Genomic DNA, 22,357 nt, shown 5'->3' on the forward strand with positions numbered 1-22,357 from the left:
TGTACAAACTGTAGGCCTTTATTCTGTCTCCTGACACTAATGAATTATTTTGTATGAAAATGTTCATTGTTTTTTTCTTGTATACTTTTAAGTTCTATTTATTTGGTGCTTTGTTCAATCTCAACCCATTATTTTATTTTTATTATTAAGATGTCTGCACAAGAGTTAACTGTAATCTGTGCAAATATTAAACTTAAATGAAACGTCTCGCTTTGGTCTACACTGGAAGTGTTCTGCTTGCTCTGCTAAAGCTAAACTATTATTACTAAAGCTGAAACTAAATAAAATAAAAACTATATAGAAATGTGTTTGCAAAATAAAAACTAACAAAACCATTCATGAAACTAGCTAAAACTAAACTGAAATTTAAAGCAAAATTGAAAACGATATTAAAATAAAAACTAATTTAAAAAAGCAAAACTATAACAACAGATATTCCCGGAGACAGAGCACACCCGAAGACGGCTCTCACTCTAAAATCAATAAAGTCTTCATTCGCTGCCGGTTCTCATTATGACAAGACGAGCAAAAAGTGGAAAGACATAACAAGTGCATTCAGGCCTACCTCATGTTGCACGTTTGCACTTTTTGAGAAAAAAAATGGCACAATAAAAAAACACATTTCAGGTCTATGTCCAATGAAATGCCTCACCTTTTTCTAGTTATCTAGTGTTAAACTACATATTTTGCCTGTAATTTAACTAAGGTGTACTAAAATGTGATTCCAATTTTTTTTTTCTCATATCGCGATATAATATCGATATCGTCCGGACAGTGAAAAATATCGTGATATGAATTTTTGCTCATATCGCCCACCCCTACTTTATTATGCTGGTTGCTACTGTGTGCAATAGTGTAATTATTTTATTTATGCTTAAATATTTATTTTCAGCAGTGAACTTTTTTTTGTTCTACCTCATGTTTTTAATATTTGTTAAATATTGTTTATCTACTTGTTCTTGTTCTACCTCACATGTTTTTACTATTTGTTAAATATTGATTTTTTTACGTTAAATAAATGTTACTTTTATTAAATTGTGACCTGTAACATTTGTTAACATCTTGTCATTTTTATGATGTAAATTGAGGGAGCAAAATGTATCGGCTCCAAATATCGGCTCAAGAAAATCGGCAGCCCGTATCGGTCATCGGCTAAGGCTGATGGGAAAAAAATCGGTATCGGTATCGGCACTAAAAAATCCATATCGGTCGATCCCTACTATCTATCTATCTATCTATCTATCTATTATCTATCTATCTATCTATCTATCTATCTATCTATCTATCTATCTATCTATCTATCTATCTATCTATCTATCTATCTATCTATCTATCTATCCATCCATCCAATCCATCCATCCAATCATCCATCCATCCATCCATCCATCCATCCATCCATCCATCCATCCATCTATCTATCTATCTATCTATCTATCTATCTATCTATCTATCTATCTATCTATCTATCTATCTATCTATCTATCTATCTATCCGTCCATCCATCCAATCCATCCATCCAATCATCCATCCATCCATCCATCCATCCATCCATCCATCCATCCATCCATCCATCCATCCATCCATCCATCCATCTATCTATCTGTCCTGAATGATGCTCAACCCAGATGCAATACTAGACATAAACAGAAACAATGCTACAAAAGCACCTGTAATTTTGTCATTTTGGCACAACATTCATGGCTTTTATAATGGCAAAGACACAGTAAGTGTTTCAGGACGGCCGGCGCTGTTGTAAAATGGTCCAGTAAAAGCTGCCTGACAGCATGACCTGCATCTAAACTCTCTTCTCCGAGTTCATAACTGTGAGTGTTGCTTGACTGTGATTGGTCAGACACAGGTGTCAGAAACTAAACTAAACTGGTCAGTATAGGTCAGGTGTAGACGTGCTAGTAGATCCTCACAGAACATCAAGTGCCATAACATAGATGTGCTGGCTTAACACTTAAAGGGATAGTTCACCCAAAAATGAAAATTAGGCCATGATTTACTCACCCTCAAGCCATCCTAGGTGTATATGACACTCCTCTTTCAGACCAACACAATCTGAGTTATATTAAAACATTTCTTGGCTCTTCCAAGTCCCTCCAGAAAAACGCGATTATGCGATCGCTGAATTCAGTGCATAATCAGCCAAAGTCCGCATATTTATGCGGGGGTCGCATTTTTTCAAAATCCCCGCATTTTCGTCGCAAAAAAGTCACATATATCTGAGCAGAAAGTTGAAAAATATTGCGTTTGCTTCACACGAGAGCTGCCGTTTCCCCCTGTTGCCATGGGAACGTTATGAAGTGACGCAATTACGCGACGTGAACATCATCGAAAAGCTGTAAAACAGGAGCACACTTTATTTTAAAATATTTCATTTATTCATTTTTACATAAGTTGTAGCATATTCCTCTAGTAAAGCTACAGAACTTGTTTGACTCATCAATGTTTTGTAAGTTTGATGTGTTTATTAAGGTCTTGTAACGCGTTAGAAGAAAAATAGGGATATCTCACAGCTGGAGTTATTGCAGAGGCCAGACAGACTCACGGAGGCGATTGGCATCTTCTCACAACTCGCACTTTATTCCCAAATCGAACTCGTATAACTGTCTGTCACACGTTCTACCGTCCACATTGTTACTTATGAAACAAAATAAGATAAAAGTAGTAGCATCAAACAGAAATGACCCGCACACATGGGGTGTTCGAGGCGCACATACAATATAATAACGTTACTGCAGACCATTCAACAGTGCAGCGCAGCTCTTAAAGGGGCCACACCTTATTTCCACTCGTTACAGTCTGAAATAAAACAAGATGAGAAATTAAATATTTCCAGCACTTTCTGTGATGTATATGCTTGCTTATCATAGGAAGTAATAAGAAATGACTCTTTACATTAAGGCAGGAGCCTAGTGAGAACAGGGTGTTGGGGGGATCACTTTTTTTTCGCTTTTTCATCAAACCGCAATTTTTGCAAGTTCCTGCAATTTCATTGCAAAAAATTGCATAAATATCCCGCATATTCCATCGCATTTTTAAAGAAAACGGGGCCGCGAAATCAAGGATTTTTACCCGCAACAATCACAAAAAAACTGTGTTTTTCTGGAAGGACTGTATAATGGCACTGAATAGCTGTTTCTGTTTTGAAGCTAGTTATTTTATATAATAATGCACATTTATATTTATATAAAAATTTATATATATGCACTTTTATGATGGACGGATGCACTTTTATGATGGATGGATGCACTTTTATGATGGACAGATGCACTTTTATGATGGATGGATGCACTTTTATGATGGACAGATGCACTTTTATGATGGACAGATGCACTTTTATGATGGATAGATGCACTTTTATGATGGATGGATGCACTTTTATGATGGACGGATGCACTTTTATGATGGATGGATGCACTTTTATGATGGACAGATGCACTTTTATGATGGATGGATGCACTTTTATGATGGACAGATGCACTTTTATGATGGACAGATGCACTTTTATGATGGATAGATGCACTTTTATCATGGATAGATGCACTGATAGATGCACTTTTATGATGGACGGATGCACTTTTATGATGGACGGATGCACTTTTATGATGGACGGATGCACTTTTATAATGGACGGATGCACTTTTATGATGGATAGATGCACTTTTATAATGGATGGATGCACTTTTATGATGGACAGATGCACTTTTATGATGGATGGATGCACTTTTATGATGGACAGATGCACTTTTATGATGGACAGATGCACTTTTATGATGGATAGATGCACTTTTATCATGGATAGATGCACTTTTATCATGGATAGATGCACTTTTATGATGGATAGATGCACTTTTATGATGGACGGATGCACTTTTATGATAGACGGATGCACTTTTATGATGGATAGATGCACTTTTATGATGGACAGATGCACTTTTATGATGGACAGATGCACTTTTATGATGGACGGATGCACTTTTATGATAGACGGATGCACTTTTATGATAGACGGATGCACTTTTATGATGGATAGATGCACTTTTATCATGGATAGATGCACTTTTATGATGGATGGATGCACTTTTATGATAGACGGATGCACTTTTATGATGGACGGATGCACTTTTATAATGGACGGATGCACTTTTATGATGGACAGATGCACTTTTATGATGGATGGATGCACTTTTATGATAGACGGATGCACTTTTATGATGGACGGATGCACTTTTATCATGGATAGATGCACTGATAGATGCACTTTTATGATGGACGGATGCACTTTTATGATGGACGGATGCACTTTTATAATGGACGGATGCACTTTTATGATGGATAGATGCACTTTTATGATGGATGGATGCACTTTTATGATGGACAGATGCACTTTTATGATGGATGGATGCACTTTTATGATGGACAGATGCACTTTTATGATGGACAGATGCACTTTTATGATGGATAGATGCACTTTTATCATGGATAGATGCACTTTTATGATGGATAGATGCACTTTTATGATGGACGGATGCACTTTTATGATGGACAGATGCACTTTTATGATGGACGGATGCACTTTTATGATAGACGGATGCACTTTTATGATAGACGGATGCACTTTTATGATGGATAGATGCACTTTTATGATGGATAGATGCACTTTTATCATGGATAGATGCACTTTTATGATGGATGGATGCACTTTTATGATAGACGGATGCACTTTTATGATGGACGGATGCACTTTTATAATGGACGGATGCACTTTTATGATGGACAGATGCACTTTTATGATGGATGGATGCACTTTTATGATAGACGGATGCACTTTTATGATGGACGGATGCACTTTTATGATGGATGGATGCACTTTTATGATGGACAGATGCACTTTTATGATGGACAGATGCACTTTTATGATGGACGGATGCACTTTTATGATGGACGGATGCACTTTTATGATGGATAGATGCACTTTTATGATAGACGGATGCACTTTTATGATGGATAGATGCACTTTTATCATGGATAGATGCACTTTTATGATGGATGGATGCACTTTTATGATGGACGGATGCACTTTTATGATAGACGGATGCACTTTTATGATGGATAGATGCACTTTTATGATGGATAGATGCACTTTTATGATGGATAGATGCACTTTTATGATGGATGGATGCACTTTTATGATGGACGGATGCACTTTTATGATGGACGGATGCACTTTTATGATAGACGGATGCACTTTTATGATGGACGGATGCACTTTTATAATGGACGGATGCACTTTTATGATGGACGGATGCACTTTTATGATGGATGGATGCACTTTTATGATGGACAGATGCACTTTTATGATGGACAGATGCACTTTTATGATGGATAGATGCACTTTTATGATGGATGGATGCACTTTTATGATGGACGGATGCACTTTTATGATGGACGGATGCACTTTTATAATGGACGGATGCACTTTTATGATGGATAGATGCACTTTTATAATGGACAGATGCACTTTTATGATGGACAGATGCACTTTTATGATGGACAGATGCACTTTTATAATGGACGGATGCACTTTTATGATGGACAGATGCACTTTTATGATGGACGGATGCACTTTTATGATGGATAGATGCACTTTTATAATGGACAGATGCACTTTTATGATGAACAGATGCACTTTTATGATGGACAGATGCACTTTTATGGACTTAGTGCTATTATAAAGCTTGGAAGAGCCAGGACATTTTTTCATATAACTCAGATTGTATTCGTCTGAAAGAAGAAAGTCATATACACCTAGGATGAGTTCAGGGTGAGTAAATCATGGGCTAATTTTTATTTTTTGGCTGAACTATCCCTTTAACCTCGGGTCCAGATCTGTCCCCTTAATATGGACGAAAGCCTGTAGATGTGCACAGAGCACTAGATGACCCAGTTATTCAATATAAAACTGAAAATACACTGTAAAAAAAAAAATTTCTAAGCTTTCAAAAGAGTTTCCACAATGTTTAACTCAGCAAGGATGAAATAATCAAAAAGTGACAGTAAAGACATTTATATTATTACAAAAGATTTAAATGTTTCTTGAGCATCAAATCATCATATTAGAGTGATTTCTGAAGGATCATGTGACACTGAAGACTGGAGTTATGATGCTGAAAATACAGCTTTGATCACAGGAATAAATTACACTTTACTGTATATTCACACAGAAAATGTTTTTTCTTAACAATAATACTTCACAATTTTAGCCAATAAATGCAGCCTTGGTGAGCTTAAGAGACTTCTTTCAGAATATTTTTTAAATAATTATACCAACCCCAATCTTCTGAACGATAGTGTATGTACGGTATATGAATATGTATACATGTAATGTATATGTATATTTATATGCATATGTATATACACTCACCGGCCACTTTATTAGGTACACCTGTCCAACTGCTCGTTAACACTTAATTTCTAAGCAGCCAATCACATGGCGGCAACTCAGTGCATTTAGGCATGTAGACATGGTCAAGACAATCTCCTGCAGTTCAAACCGAGCATCAGTATGGGGAAGAAAGGTGATTTGAGTGACTTTGAACGTGGCATGATTGTTGGTGCCAGAAGGGCTGGTCTGAGTATTTCAGAAACTGCTAATCTACTGGGATTTTCACGCACAACCATCTCTAGGGTTTACAGAGAATGGTCCGAAAAAGAAAAAACATCCAGTGAGTGGCAGTTCTGTGGGCGGAAATGCCTTGTTGATGCCAGAGGTCAGAGGAGAATGGCCAGACTGGTTCGAGCTGATAGAAGGGCAACAGTGACTGAAATAACCACTCGTTACAACCGAGGTATGCAGCAAAGCATTTGTGAAGCCACAACACGCACAACCTTGAGGCGGATGGGCTACAACAGCAGAAGACTCCACCGGGTACCACTCATCTCCACTACAAATAGGAAAAAGAGGCTACAATTTGCAAGAGCTCACCAAAATTGAACAGTTGAAGACTGGAAAAATGTTGCCTGGTCTGATGAGTCTCGATTTCTGTTGAGACATTCAGATGTTAGAGTCAGAATTTGGCGTAAACAGAATGAGAACATGGAACCATCATGCCTTGTTACCACTGTGCAGGCTGGTGGTGGTGGTGTAATGGTGTGGGGGATGTTTTCCTGGCACACTTTAGGCCCCTTAGTGCCAATTGGGCATCGTTTAAATGCCACGGCCTACCTGAGCATTGTTTCTGACCATGTCCATCCCTTTATGGCCACCATGTACCCATCCTCTGATGGCTACTTCCACCATGTCACAAAGCTCTAATCATTTCAAATTGGTTTCTTGAACATGACAATGAGTTCACTGTACTAAAATGGCCTCCACAGTCACCAGATCTCAACCCAATAGAGCATCTTTGGGATGTGGTGGAACGGGAGATTCGCATCATGGATGTGCAGCCGACAAATCTGCGGCAACTGTGTGATGCCATCATGTCAATATGGACCAAACTCCCTGAGGAATGCTTCCAGCACCTTGTTGAATCTATGCCACGAAGAATTGAGGCAGTTCTGAAGGCAAAAGGGGGTCCAACCCGTTACTAGCATGGGGTACCTAATAAAGTGGCCGGTGAGTGTATATATGTATATGAACAGTATATGTATATGAATATGCATAAGTATCTGTATCTGTATCTGTATGGAAGGTCAGAGAGCAGTAAGGCTGGATGTGGTACAGAAGGATCAGTGGATGTATTTACCCAGGAAAGTGCCAGTGACGCCCAGAGCCATGAAGCTGCTGATGACGAACACAGATCCCAGTATGAGGAGAGCAGCTCCAGTGTAATACACCTGAGCATTATCCAGCGGCTCCCAGCGAGACTGACCCTTCATGGCCACTGTAATGCTGAGAGACACAGAGAGACAGAGAGTGAAAAACCAAAGTCCAAATATAACCTTCCAGCCTGTGTTTGTTTGGTCACGTAATACATAATGATGTGAATTAAAAAGAAGCAACGCATCCCAGCCCTATCATACCCTCGGTGCAATGTAACGTCAGGCGCGACGTATGTGTTTTGCTAGTTTCAGCCCGACGCAGTTTTCATTTTTATGTCCTGCGCCACGTTGTTTAAATAGCAAATGCATTTGCGCTCATCTGTGCGTCCATGTGCTGCTGGTCTGAGAACGAGTGTGTGTTCAGGTGCACTGTTGGTGCGTTGCTATTTTGAGGAACTGAAATAGACTTTTGTCCAACAAAAACCTGGTCTAAAGTCAATGGCGCAATATGCTTTTTGTTATTTAAAGGCACACTGTGGAACTTTTCAACCTTTATAATATATTACCAAAACCCATTGAGATGGTACATCGACTTACAATAGGTTGAATGACACGTCTGCCGTAGCCTGAAGGTGTCTGTCTCGCTTTTCCTAGCACTATGTAACTTCGGGGTTCGGGTAGGAACCCGAGCACAAAAAGAACTACAAAATTCGACCGCTTTACGGCATACGTCACTTCCCCCACCACCCACAACTTCCTCAGATTCTGACGTGAGTGCTCAACTCGCGTTTGATTGCCGTTGCCGTCTGTATGTTTTCGTCATGGCCGAACCAACAGCTACAAGGAAGAAGGCAAAGGTTTTGTCAGAGGACACTAAAAAAAGAAAAAGGCATAGTGACAAATGAAAAGCCAGGACGAGGATCACCATTGGTCCAGCGTTCGCTCGCTGGCGTGAGCTACAGGAGGAGGAGGGGTGCCCGACCGATGCTAACGCTTGCCTGCACACAAATGCCGTTTCCAAGGTGACACAGATAAATCATATAAGCAGTGTAGTATTTTCTGGTATTTCGGCCACAGCCGATGGTGTTATGAGTGTAATAAAATGCCCACAGCCCGTTGTTCATTTCTACACACAAACACAGCCCGCCACAGTGCAGGGCTCGAACAAATAAAATCGACTCATGTCAAATGTACATTAAATGTAGTGAACGTTCCCACGACTCAGTGCCCACAAACACTACACACAACATGTCCCACGGTTTCTGTAAAACGAAACCAACACACATAAGTTACAGTCAGCTCAGGACGACCGTGTTTTTAGTGCAGTAAATGTGCCCGTCCCGCCGTCCCGCGCCCACATTCACTCACAGACATGTTAGCACTAAGCCGCTCGCTCTCTCTCAGCAGACTGCTATAAGGGAATCGAGCGCGGCCAGGCTGCCCGCCTCAAAAACTGCAAGCACACACAATCTAAAGACACGGGAGGCTGACCCACTGTCTATGGGCGGACCGGTTGACTGTTTGTTGACTTTTGCGACAGTGCTGCGGAGCTTGTGGCCTCTAGGGACGCTAGACGTGAAAGTTACAGGTCGAGCGCCACTAGTGGCCAAAAGTTCCGCAGTGTGCCTTTAAAGAGCGCGTTAGTAATGTGCGCCTATAGCGGCTCCACAACGTGCGTAGACTTTGTCCTGTAGATGGTCTGTTTGCGCTTTAACCTTACACACACACACACACACACACACACAGCTTTATCCTCGCGCACGAGCAGATCTGTTTCCTCTCTAGAGACGCGTTCAGTTTTTCCGCTCGCTAATTCCGTCATGTAAATAGCAATCCGCCATGGCGCGAGCACAACTGGCTTTTAAAGGGAATGGCAGACGAGACTCTGATTGGTTTCGAGAGTGTAATATTTGGCTATTTCATATGCAAAGATGTCAGCCAATCACAGCAGTGGGCGTTTACACTGAAGTCTCACAGCCAATCACAGCAGTGGGCGTTTAGACTGAAGTCACACAGCCAATCCCAGCAGTGGGCGTTTACACTGAAGTCACACAGCCAATCACTGCAGTGGGCGTTTAGACTGAAGTCACACAGCCAATCAAAGCAGTGGGCGTTTACACTGAAGTCACACAGCCAATCACAGCAGTGGGCGTTTACACTGAAGTCACACAGCCAATCACTGCAGTGGGCGTTTAGACTGAAGTCACACAGCCAATCACAGCAGTGGGCGTTTACACTGAAGTCACACAGCCAATCACTGCAGTGGGCGTTTAGACTGAAGTCACACAGCCAATCACAGCAGTGGGCGTTTACACTGAAGTCACACAGCCAATCACAGCAGTGGGCGTTTACACTGAAGTCACACAGCCAATCACAGCAGTGGGCGTTTACACTGAAGTCACACAGCCAATCACTGCAGTGGGCGTTTAGACTGAAGTCACACAACCAATCACAGCAGTGGGCGTTTACACTGAAGTCACACAGCCAATCACTGCAGTGGGCGTTTAGACTGAAGTCACACAGCCAATCACAGCAGTGGGCGTTTACACTGAAGTCACACAGCCAATCACTGCAGTGGGCGTTTAGACTGAAGTCACACAGCCCATTTACAGCAGTGGGCGTTTACACTGAAGTCACACAGCCAATCACAGCAGTGGGCGTTTACACTGAAGTCACACAGCCAATCACAGCAGTGGGCGTTTACAGTGAAGTCACACAGCCAATCACAGCAGTGGGCGTTTACAGTGAAGTCACACAGCCAATCACAGCAGTGGGCGTTTACACTGAAGTCCCACAGCCAATCACTGCAGTGGGCGTTTAGACTGAAGTCACACAGCCAATCACAGCAGTGGGCGTTTACACTGAAGTCACACAGCCAATCACTGCAGTGGGCATTTAGACTGAAGTCACACAGCCAATCACAGCAGTGGGCGTTTACACGGAAGTCACACAGCCAATCACAGCAGTGGGCGTTTACACTGAAGTCACACAGCCAATCACAGCAGTGGGCATTTACACTGAAGTCACACAGCCAATCACTGCAGTGGGCATTTAGACTGAAGTCACACAGCCAATCACAGCAGTGGGCGTTTACACGGAAGTCACACAGCCAATCACAGCAGTGGGCGTTTACACTGAAGTCACACAGCCAATCACAGCAGTGGGCATTTACACTGAAGTCACACAGCCAATCACTGCAGTGGGCGTTTAGACTGAAGTCACACAGCCAATCACAGCAGTGGGTGCTTACACTGAAGTCACACAGCCAATCACAGCAGTGGGCGTTTAGACTGAAGTCACACAGCCAATCACAGCAGTGGGCGTTTACACTGAAGTCACACAGCCAATCACTGCAGTGGGCGTTTAGACTGAAGTCACACAGCCAATCACAGCAGTGGGCGTTTACACTGAAGTCACACAGCCAATCACTGCAGTGGGCATTTAGACTGAAGTCACACAGCCAATCACAGCAGTGGGCGTTTACACTGAAGTCACACAGCCAATCACAGCAGTGGGCGTTTACACTGAAGTCACACAGCCAATCACAGCAGTGGGCGTTTACACTGAAGTCACACAGCCAATCACAGCAGTGGGCGTTTACACTGAAGTCACACAGCCAATCACTGCAGTGGGCGTTTAGACTGAAGTCACACAGCCAATCACAGCAGTGGGCGCTTACACTGAAGTCACACAGCCAATCACAGCAGTGGGCGTTTACACTGAAGTCACACAGCCAATCACTGCAGTGGGCGTTTACACTGAAGTCACACAGCCAATCACAGCAGTGGGCGTTTAGACTGAAGTCACACAGCCAATCACTGCAGTGGGCGTTTAGACTGAAGTCACACAGCCAATCACAGCAGTGGGCGTTTACACTGAAGTCACACAGCCAATCACTGCAATGGGCATTTAGACTGAAGTCACACAGCCAATCACAGCAGTGGGCGTTTACACTGAAGTCACACAGCCAATCACTGCAGTGGGCGTTTAGACTGAAGTCACACAGCCAATCACTGCAGTGGGCGTTTACACTGAAGTCACACAGCCAATCACAGCAGTGGGCGTTTACACTGAAGTCACACAGCCAATCACAGCAGTGGGCGTTTACACTGAAGTCACACAGCCAATCACTGCAGTGGGCGTTTAGACTGAAGTCACACAGCCAATCACAGCAGTGGGCGTTTACACTGAAGTCACACAGCCAATCACTGCAGTGGGCGTTTAGACTGAAGTCACACAGCCAATCACAGCAGTGGGCGTTTACACTGAAGTCACACAGCCAATCACTGCAGTGGGCGTTTACACTGAAGTCACACAGCCAATCACTGCAGTGGGCGTTTACACTGAAGTCACACAGCCAATCACAGCAGTGGGCGTTTACACTGAAGTCACACAGCCAATCACTGCAGTGGGCGTTTACACTGAAGTCACACAGCCAATCACTGCAGTGGGCGTTTACACTGAAGTCTCACAGCCAATCACAGCAGTGGGCGTTTACACTGAAGTCTCACAGCCAATCACAGCAGTGGGCGTTTACACTGAAGTCTCACAGCCAATCACAGCAGTGGGCGTTTACACTGAAGTTACACAGCCAATCACAGCAGTGGGCGTTTACACTGAAGTCACACAGCCAATCACTGCAGTGGGCGTTTAGACTGAAGTCTCACAGCCAATCACAGCAGTGGGCGTTTACACTGAAGTCTCACAGCCAATCACAGCAGTGGGCGTTTACACTGAAGTCACACAGCCAATCACTGCAGTGGGCGTTTAGACTGAAGTCACACAGCCAATCACAGCAGTGGGCGTTTACACTGAAGTCACACAGCCAATCACTGCAGTGGGCGTTTACACTGAAGTCACACAGCCAATCACAGCAGTGGGCGTTTACACTGAAGTCACACAGCCAATCACAGCAGTGGGCGTTTACACTGAAGTCACACAGCCAATCACAGCAGTGGGCGTTTACACTGAAGTCTCACAGCCAATCACTGCAGTGGGCGTTTACACTGAAGTCTCACAGCCAATCACAGCAGTGGGCGTTTACACTGAAGTCACACAGCCAATCACAGCAGTGGGCGTTTAGACTGAAGTCTCACAGCCAATCACAGCAGTGGGCGTTTACACTGAAGTCACACAGCCAATCACAGCAGTGGGCATTTACACTGAAGTCAAACAGCCAATCACAGCAGTGGGCGTTTACACTGAGGTCTCACAGCCAATCACAGCAGTGGGCGTTTACACTGACGTCTCACAGCCAATCACAGCAGAGGGCGTTTACACTGACGTCTCACAGCCAATCACAGCAATGGGCGTTTACACTGAAGTCTCACAGCCAATCACAGCAATGGGCCTTTACACTGAAGTCTCACAGCCAATCACAGCAGAGGGCGTTTACACTGACATCTCACAGCCAATCACAGCAGTGGGCGTTTACACTGACGTCTCACAGCCAATCACAGCAATGGGCGTTTACACTGAAGTCTCACAGCCAATCACAGCAGTGGGCGTTTACAGTGGGCGTTTACACTGAGGTCTCACAGCTAATCACAGCAGTGGGCGTTTACAGTGGGTGTTTACACTGACGTCTCACAGCCAATCACAGCAGTGGGCGTTTACACTGAAGTCTCACAGCCAATCACAGCAGTGGGCGTTTACACTGAAGTCTCACAGCCAATCACAGCACTGGGCGTTTACACTGAAGTCTCACAGCCAATCACAGCAGTGGGCGTTTACACTGAAGTCTCACAGCCAATCACAGCAGTGGGCGTTTACACTGAAGTCTCACAGCCAATCACAGCAGTGGGCGTTTACACTGAAGTCACACAGCCAATCACAGCAGTGGGCGTTTACACTGAAGTCTCACAGCCAATCACAGCAGTGGGCGTTTACACTGAAGTCTCACAGCCAATCACAGCAGTGGGCGTTTACACTGAAGTCTCACAGCCAATCACAGCACTGGGCGTTTACACTGAAGTCTCACAGCCAATCACAGCAGTGGGCGTTTACACTGAAGTCTCACAGCCAATCACAGCAGTGGGCGTTTACACTGAAGTCTCACAGCCAATCACTGCAGTGGGCGTTTACACTGAAGTCTCACAGCCAATCACAGCAGTGGGCGTTTCCACTGAAGTCACACAGCCAATCACAGCAGTGGGCGTTTAGACTGAAGTCTCACAGCCAATCACAGCAGTGGGCGTTTACACTGAAGTCACACAGCCAATCACAGCAGTGGGCGTTTACACTGAAGTCACACAGCCAATCACAGCAGTGGGCGTTTACACTTAAGTCACACAGCCAATCACAGCAGTGGGCGTTTACACTGAAGTCACACAGCCAATCACAGCAGTGGGCGTTTACACTTAAGTCTCACAGCCAATCACAGCAATGGGCGTTTACACTGAAGTCTCACAGCCAATCACAGCAATGGGCGTTTACACTGAAGTCTCACAGCCAATCACAGCAATGGGAGTTTACACTGAAGTCTCACAGCCAATCACAGCAATGGGAGTTTACACTGACGTCTCACAGCCAATCACAGCAGTGGGCGTTTACACTGAGGTCTCACAGCCAATCACAGCAGTGGGCGTTTACACTGACGTCTCACAGCCAATCACAGCAGAGGGCGTTTACACTGACGTCTCACAGCCAATCACAGCAATGGGCGTTTACACTGAAGTCTCACAGCCAATCACAGCAATGGGAGTTTACACTGAAGTCTCACAGCCAATCACAGCAATGGGAGTTTACACTGACGTCTCACAGCCAATCACAGCAGTGGGCGTTTACACTGAGGTCTCACAGCCAATCACAGCAGTGGGCGTTTACACTGACGTCTCACAGCCAATCACAGCAGAGGGCGTTTACACTGACGTCTCACAGCCAATCACAGCAATGGGCGTTTACACTGAAGTCTCACAGCCAATCACAGCAATGGGCCTTTACACTGAAGTCTCACAGCCAATCACAGCAGAGGGCGTTTACACTGACATCTCACAGCCAATCACAGCAGTGGGCGTTTACACTGACGTCTCACAGCCAATCACAGCAATGGGCGTTTACACTGAAGTCTCACAGCCAATCACAGCAGTGGGCGTTTACAGTGGGCGTTTACACTAACGTCTCACAGCCAATCACAGCAGTGGGCGTTTACAGTGGGCGTTTACACTGACGTCTCACAGCCAATCACAGCAGTGGGCGTTTACACTGAAGTCTCACAGCCAATCACAGCAGTGGGCGTTTACACTGAAGTCTCACAGCCAATCACAGCAGTGGGCGTTTACACTGAAGTCTCACAGCCAATCACAGCACTGGGCGTTTACACTGAAGTCTCACAGCCAATCACAGCAGTGGGCGTTTACACTGAAGTCTCACAGCCAATCACAGCAGTGGGCGTTTACACTGAAGTCACACAGCCAATCACAGCAGTGGGCGTTTACACTGAAGTCTCACAGCCAATCACAGCAGTGGGCGTTTACACTGAAGTCACACAGCCAATCACAGCAGTGGGCGTTTACACTGAAGTCACACAGCCAATCACAGCAGTGGGCGTTTACACTGAAGTCTCACACAGACACACCCCTTTAAACAAAGCGTTCAAAACAGAGGATTAAATCTGGGTAGGAAAATACCTTTTATTTCTAAATTATGAAAATTTTTGCAATTGATTTAAAAAATCATACTGACATTCTAAGTGCACCCCAGGAAACATTATAAAACCTGCAGTTCATGACCCCTTTCAGAGACCCACTGCTCTACTTTCTTTTATGTTCCCCACATAGAGAGAGGACAGTTCAAACACATCTGGACTTCCAGCTGACTTCTACATTACTGTGGGTAATTTTCACAATCAGCAGGAGAGATGTTCCCTCACAGTCCCGGCTGTCAGGCAGGAGCAGAGTGATTATCCTCTCTTTCAGGCTCTCACACCAAAGCGGAAAATAATACTTGGGACTTGATTGTACATTTCGGCCTTTAAAAAACACCTTGTAAGTTTTCAGTGCGTTTTCAGGGCTTCTGGGTCACGGCTACATCCAGAAAAGTCACCATGCAATCAAAATATATATTTGTTTTGCATATATTTGTTTTGCAAATTTATATACTGTACTGTAAATATCTACTTTTTCCCTCTATAAATTGTATTGAATTGTATATATTGCACTACTGTTGAATGCCTGAGCCTCAACCTAATGCATTTCAATGTACAAATTGTCTTTGACATTTTTGTATATGAAAAATAAATAAACTTGAAAATATACCATTCCCATTTTTTATTGAAAATTGCAGTATTTATTCTAAGCGATTTATCGGTGCACATCATTATTGTTCCTGGTAATCTTGCATCAGAATAAGTTCCTCTTGCAGCATCTCTTCTCTTCTCTGATGATGTGGGCGGGGCAACCTGTCAATCACATGAGATCAGCCAATAGCAAACCACAACCATCCAATCAATCCATCACGGACAAAATCAAGCCCCGCCCACATTTCTTCTTGTTCCAGAAGCGTTTCACTCGGATATATGACACAATAGAGGAGAAAAGACCAGCACAACTTCCCTTTCATGCACGACTTTAACAACTTCAACAGGAATAAAGATGCACTTTTAAAGTAAAATGACTTAAAGTTAAATGTAAACAACTAAAAGTAACTAATATCTTGATTTCCCCATAAAAACACTGGCTCTGACGCTAATCAAAACAAAGCAATAGTGTGCTAAATGGATGGCGTATTTTTTTTAGGCCAAAACCAGGATATGAGTTGCATTTAAAAAATACAATGAATGAACATTTTTAAAACATTTAATGCATCATTAGTTCTCCAAATGTTTTTTTTTTTATCTTTTACCTGTGCTTATGCTTGAGCTTATGCACCTGTGTTTTAATTGAAAAGTTAATTCAAGCTTATTCGAGGCATACGATTAATCAGTTACAAAAATAAGTACAAAACCTGCGCTAGTTGAAAGAAGTTAAAAAGATTGAATCCAATATTTGGCAATAGCATAGTATAACATGAGATTTATTAGCAACTTTTTGTAGGCAAGTCATTTGTGACTCACACGAAAAAGAAAAGAAAAAAAGGACAAAAATAGTATTTTTCAAGGTGGGAAGTTGTTATATCCTCTGTGAACAAAATGAAATGACCGGACTACATCTCTCACATTGTGTTAAATCATCTGAGCTGGAGAGGATTTTCTTTTTATTACCCACAATAAACAAGTTCCTTCCAGTTTTCCAGACCTGTAGAAATATATATATATATATATATATATATATATACACACATCTCTTTAATATCTCAATTATATTTCAATATAAAAATGGTCTCAATCATTTTAAGAGAAAAATGTATTATACTAAAATCAAATGTATTTGAAATACCTTTATTTTATACTAAGTATACTAAAAAATACATTTAAATGTATATACTTAATATAAATTCCCTGCAATTGTACTTTTGATCTACTATATACTCAAAGTCTGCTAAATTGGAACAACTAATTTTATACTTAATGTACTTGAGTTAACTGGAAATAGTGCTAAAATCCATATCCATAAGTATATTTGATTGTGCTAAAACTATTGCAAGTATACTTCAGGTACACGTTAAATATCTTGAATTTAAAGTATTATATTAAACAGAGATCATACTATCCTTAATAATAGTGACATTAAAACACATTTTAGGCTTATCATTAAGAAATGCGCATTGTGCAATAAAGTTTAATTATAATATTTATATCAGTAAGTGTAAAGCGATATGTCAGTAAATATGTTATGTATACTTAGTATGAAATAAATGTATTTTAAATACATTTTTTGTATGTTTTTTCTTCAGTAGGCACAGTTGATACTATATGGATACAAGATACACACGTATGATGGGTGTACAATTATTCAATCAAAAGTATATACAGTTGGAATTATAAGTATATCTAACTTTATCTGTATACAAAATACGACTATGAAGCATTTAGATATTATAAACCTTAACATCAGGATATTCTGTAAAGCTACTAAAACAATGTGGATTACAGTATAACGCAATGCAAAAATTAATTACTTGACAATTTTCTTCTGTGCGATGTAAATCAAGCTAAAGACAATCAGTCAATCGGAGAAACTTTTATAAGAGAAAAACTATCATGGAAGTGTTGAAAATCCCCCACAGCGAGTCAAAGTTTTAATAAGATATTTTCCACAAAACTTAACATTTTGAACCAAAAAGTTCAGCTTTTGTCTCGATGCTGAAAGCCACAAAGCGTATTTGAAGAGCTGTGGGCTTTTTTCTCAAGAGAAACACAGATATTCGTGAGACACCCACACCAGCAATGGTGCTAAAGGTCTTGCATTGGTAAACTACGGGCTTGAGAAATCCTTTTGTAATGGTTCAAGAAGCTCTGTTGATCAGGCTTTATTTCAAGCAAGCAGGTTTTATTGTGATTGCCTACTGAAGAGGTCAGGTCAGATCAAACCCACACAGGAATAGCTGGAACATTTGATTTCAATGTCTGCGCTTAATGAGTCAGGTCACCGCGTGCCAAACCTTCTTCTGGAGCTCGCCAGACTGATGCCTTCAGTAGGAAACACTCAAAACGGCGGCCATTTTAAAGGGATAGTTCACTTTGAAATTAATTTTTGGTATGTTTTAGCTTACCTCAAGGGCATCCAAGATGTAGGTGTCTTTGTTTCCGCAGTAGTTTTAAATTTAATATTTTTAGGTCAAACCGTTCTTGTCTGTCAGTCATATAATGCAGGTCTATGGTCACCACCTCAAAGAGCAGCACAGAGAAGTCCAAATTAAACATGATTTAATGACTCGTAAATGTAAGTACACATTGATGGCCTAAGACACGAAACGAGCGGTTTGTGTGAGAAAACCAACAGTATTTATATCGTTTTTACCTCTTGTAACGCACAGACCGAAGCGCCGGCGCCCTCAGATCACTTGGACGTGGCTGTGGTTACAAGAGGTAAAAACGATATAAATACTGTTGGTTTTCTCACACAAACCGCTCGTTTCGTGTCTTAGGCCTTCAATGTGTACTCACATTTACGAGTCATTAAATCATGTTTAATTTGGACTTCTCTGTGCGTGCTCTTTGAGGTGGTGACCATAGACCTGCATTATATGACTGACAGACAAGAACGGTTTGACCTAAAAATATCAAAATTGAAACTTCTCTGGAAACAAAGACACCTACATCTTGGATGCCCTTGAGGTAAGCTAAAACATACCAAAAATTAATTTCAAAGTGAACTATCCCTTTAAATCAGAGCGATGAAACTGAACACAATCCATAGCCGTGTTTCCATTCCAGATTTGTGACCGATATGTGACCCTGCTGGACCACAAAACCAGTCTTAAGTCGCACGGGTATATTTGTGGCAATAGCCAACAAAACACTGTATGGGTCAAAATTATCGATTTTTCTTTTTTTATGCCAAAAATCATTAGGATATTAAGTAAATATCATGATCCATGAAGATATTTAGTAAATGTCCTACCTTAAATATATACAAATTTTATTTTTGTGAGTGGATGCAGCAAAATCGCCAACAGAAATGGAAACATTTAAAGGTGATTTTCTCAATGTTTAGATTTTTTTTGCACCCTCAGATTCCCGATTTCAAATAGTTGTATCTCGGCCAAATATCGTCCTATCCTAACAAACCACACTTAAATGGAAAGCCTATTTATTCAGCTTTCAGATGACGTACAAATCTCAATTTTAAAAAATGGACACATAAGACTGCTTTTGTGGTCCAGGGTCACATAAGTTCGATAAAAAAACGATTGCGAAATGACAGCGTTTCCATTAACTGATGTTATGGGACTAAAACTTAAATACAAACATAATGGCTATGGACGTTGGTAGGTTTATGTATATCGCCATTATTTTTAAATCGAAGGAGTCGTAAGTGTGTTTTCCAAGCATTAATGGCAAGAAAAGCCCCTTAAACTGTGGCGTTTCTGGTGTTTCTCTCTAATTTCTGCTTCAAACTCTTGATAAAGTGTGGCATTTCTTTGTTGTTTAGAATCCAGAATTCCTGTAATTCTTTTGTTTTGTAAGAGTTTGATAAATAACTCGTCTCGTCTTCTGTCCAATCATACAGCGCCTTCTTTAAAGAATGATCGACTGTTACGTATCCTGTAAATGAGGAACTGTTTCCATTGCAGTTTTGCGAAATAATCCTTTTTCGAATTGCCTGAAAAACCGCCTCATGCGAGCGTAAAAACTTGTTTTGTGATATTTTGCGAAATTTCAATTCGCAATTTCAATTTGCGCAATTTGAAGGGTAATGGAAATGTGCGTATGAAGCTTAGTGCATGTCAGGACAATCTTTTAGGGACCAACAATGTATCAGTTATCGATCTTTTTGATTTATTGGTACCGTGGTCTATGTTGTATATTTAATTCTGCATGCTCTTTTCCCCTATTTTTATACTTCGATTACATTTGCCGTCATCTAACTTTCACTTAAAGGGTTAGTTCACCCAAAAATGAAAATTTTCGTTCAAAAGCTCAAAATGTTTAGACCCCGTTTACACCTGTATTTAGTGTCGTCCATTTGTGATCCGATCGACCAAAACGCATATTAATACCATTATTAGGGCCTTTAGGAGCGAATGCACGGATCCAATATACTGAGACACATGCGTTTACTTTCTTAGAGTGATTTCTGAAGGATCATGTGACACTGAAGACTGGAGTAATGATGCTGAAAACTCAGCTTTGCATCACAGAAATAAATTATATTTTAAAGTATATTAAAATATTATGTTAAATTGTAATAATATTTCACAATATTACAGTTTTTTCTGTATTTTTGATCAAATAAATGGCCATAAGAGACTCCTTTCAAAAACATTACACTAGCCAACGCAGATTTTTACTCTCATATAAGATACATTTTCTTAGTAGGATAATCCAACAAGCTTCATCAAACCAATGAACAGGAGACGATCAGAGAAAACACACAGATATGTCACATGTCGCATTGTGTTCATGTGCGTTACATTTGGGTGGCACTTCTGAGAAGAGTTTTATTGTGCACTCTCAGAAAGACAGCATACAGAGAGAAAATAAAAGCATATTATTATCAAGGAGGGCTTGATATTGATCGTTCTGAGCTTGTGCGTCAAACTTTAAAGCTCTCCCTTTATATTGGCATGTCTTGAGAGACGAGGAATAAACACAGACAAAACACTCAAAAGGAATCAAAGGAAATCTGCTTGTGAAGACTCTTGTATTTATGAGTTCACAATGCTTTATTTTCCCAAGATATAAAACACTCACGATGTGCTGACTCAGCGACACTCGAACTCATTCAGGGACGGAACAACACACCGGATAAATGTTCGTCGGTCACATGATAAAAAGGTGCGGAGTGGGCATCTTTAAAACAGTGCAGTTAGAGGAAATTAAATATATTATTTGTAATTTTTAGTTATTTTTTATTACTCTTCATGCATTATCTTCATATGTATTTCTCTTCTGGCAGATAATGCTGTTAAAAACACGTAATACCTCTTGTTATTGTAGCATTGAATAAAAGTTAAGAAAAACAAAGTGTTTGACTTTTACAAGTCTGTAATTAAATGCCTTTTTCTTTTGTACAGTATAGGTATAGGTTTCCTCCTGCTTTAAAGTGAAGGGGGCGATTGAAATTGTGTGAAAAACAGGACAGTTTGTGCTAATGACCCATTTAAACGAGTAGAAGATGAGCATCTTCTGTTCCTCTCCTGAAAATACTCATTTAGACGTGCGGAAAACCCAAGAGATGAAGATGAAATGGCCTTAACGCAATCATTTTTTATAAAAACATCACTTACATCATTATTCTTACATCATTTCTCAAAGAAATCCTAATTCATCTCTGAAACTCTACGCAGGTGTGTAATTGGCCAAAGGAAGGTCAGTGAAATAAATGGGCTATATATTCACACACACACATAACTGAGGTTGAGTCAGATCTGCTCAATAGAGGTCAGATCTTCATATTTCATGTTAGATAATGGAGTGACAGACGAGGATGGTGGACGTGAAACCAGGGGCGTCATGCAAGCCAAAATTCTGGGGGGGCACAATCTGAGACGTTGCAATTGTTTTCTGACGGGTGATATGGATCATGTTAGGAGGGGTCAGGGGGTTTCTCCCCCTGAATTTTTTTTAAATTCTGGCTGCTAAACATACCATTTCAATGCAGTTTGGGAGGGACAGAAATACCTTAACGGAGCTAGCAGCAACCCTCCTCTATCTGATTCTGAGGACTAAGTTAAAGTATCTATTTTGTAAGTTTATGTAAAAGACAGGTTGATGAAAGAACTGTAAGCTCAAATTCAAAAGCTTTTGAAGTCTACTTCATTAAAGCATGTTTACACACACACTTACTGTACACTTAGGCCTACTACACATGATTTTAAAAACACATTGCAGTTTTTATGTTATGATTTTAAATTGGTATGTGACCTAAGAACGATCTTACATTAAAGGTAGCCTACATAAAGGTGCTGAGGTCTGACTTTGTGGTGCTCTGAAATTAAGTTATTTTAATATTAATATGTGATGAAGGACTTTAAAAGAAGT

General features: G+C 41.2%; 1 protein-coding gene across 1 annotated transcript in view; it reads right to left on the reverse strand.

Annotated features, from left to right (window-relative positions):
* pemt (phosphatidylethanolamine N-methyltransferase) overlaps window positions 1-22,357 on the reverse strand; it is a 109,687-nt gene that overhangs the window by 36,967 nt on the left and 50,363 nt on the right. The window contains exon 4 of the mRNA XM_056236108.1: window positions 7,758-7,903. Coding sequence (XP_056092083.1) covers window positions 7,758-7,903 — 146 coding nt within the window. The remainder of the gene's footprint in view (window positions 1-7,757; window positions 7,904-22,357) is intronic.

This window comes from Rhinichthys klamathensis, unplaced genomic scaffold (genome assembly GCF_029890125.1).
Source record: "Rhinichthys klamathensis goyatoka isolate OS25496 unplaced genomic scaffold, OSU_Roscu_1.1 h1tg000438l_1, whole genome shotgun sequence".
NCBI classification, from domain to species: Eukaryota; Metazoa; Chordata; class Actinopteri; order Cypriniformes; family Leuciscidae; genus Rhinichthys; species Rhinichthys klamathensis.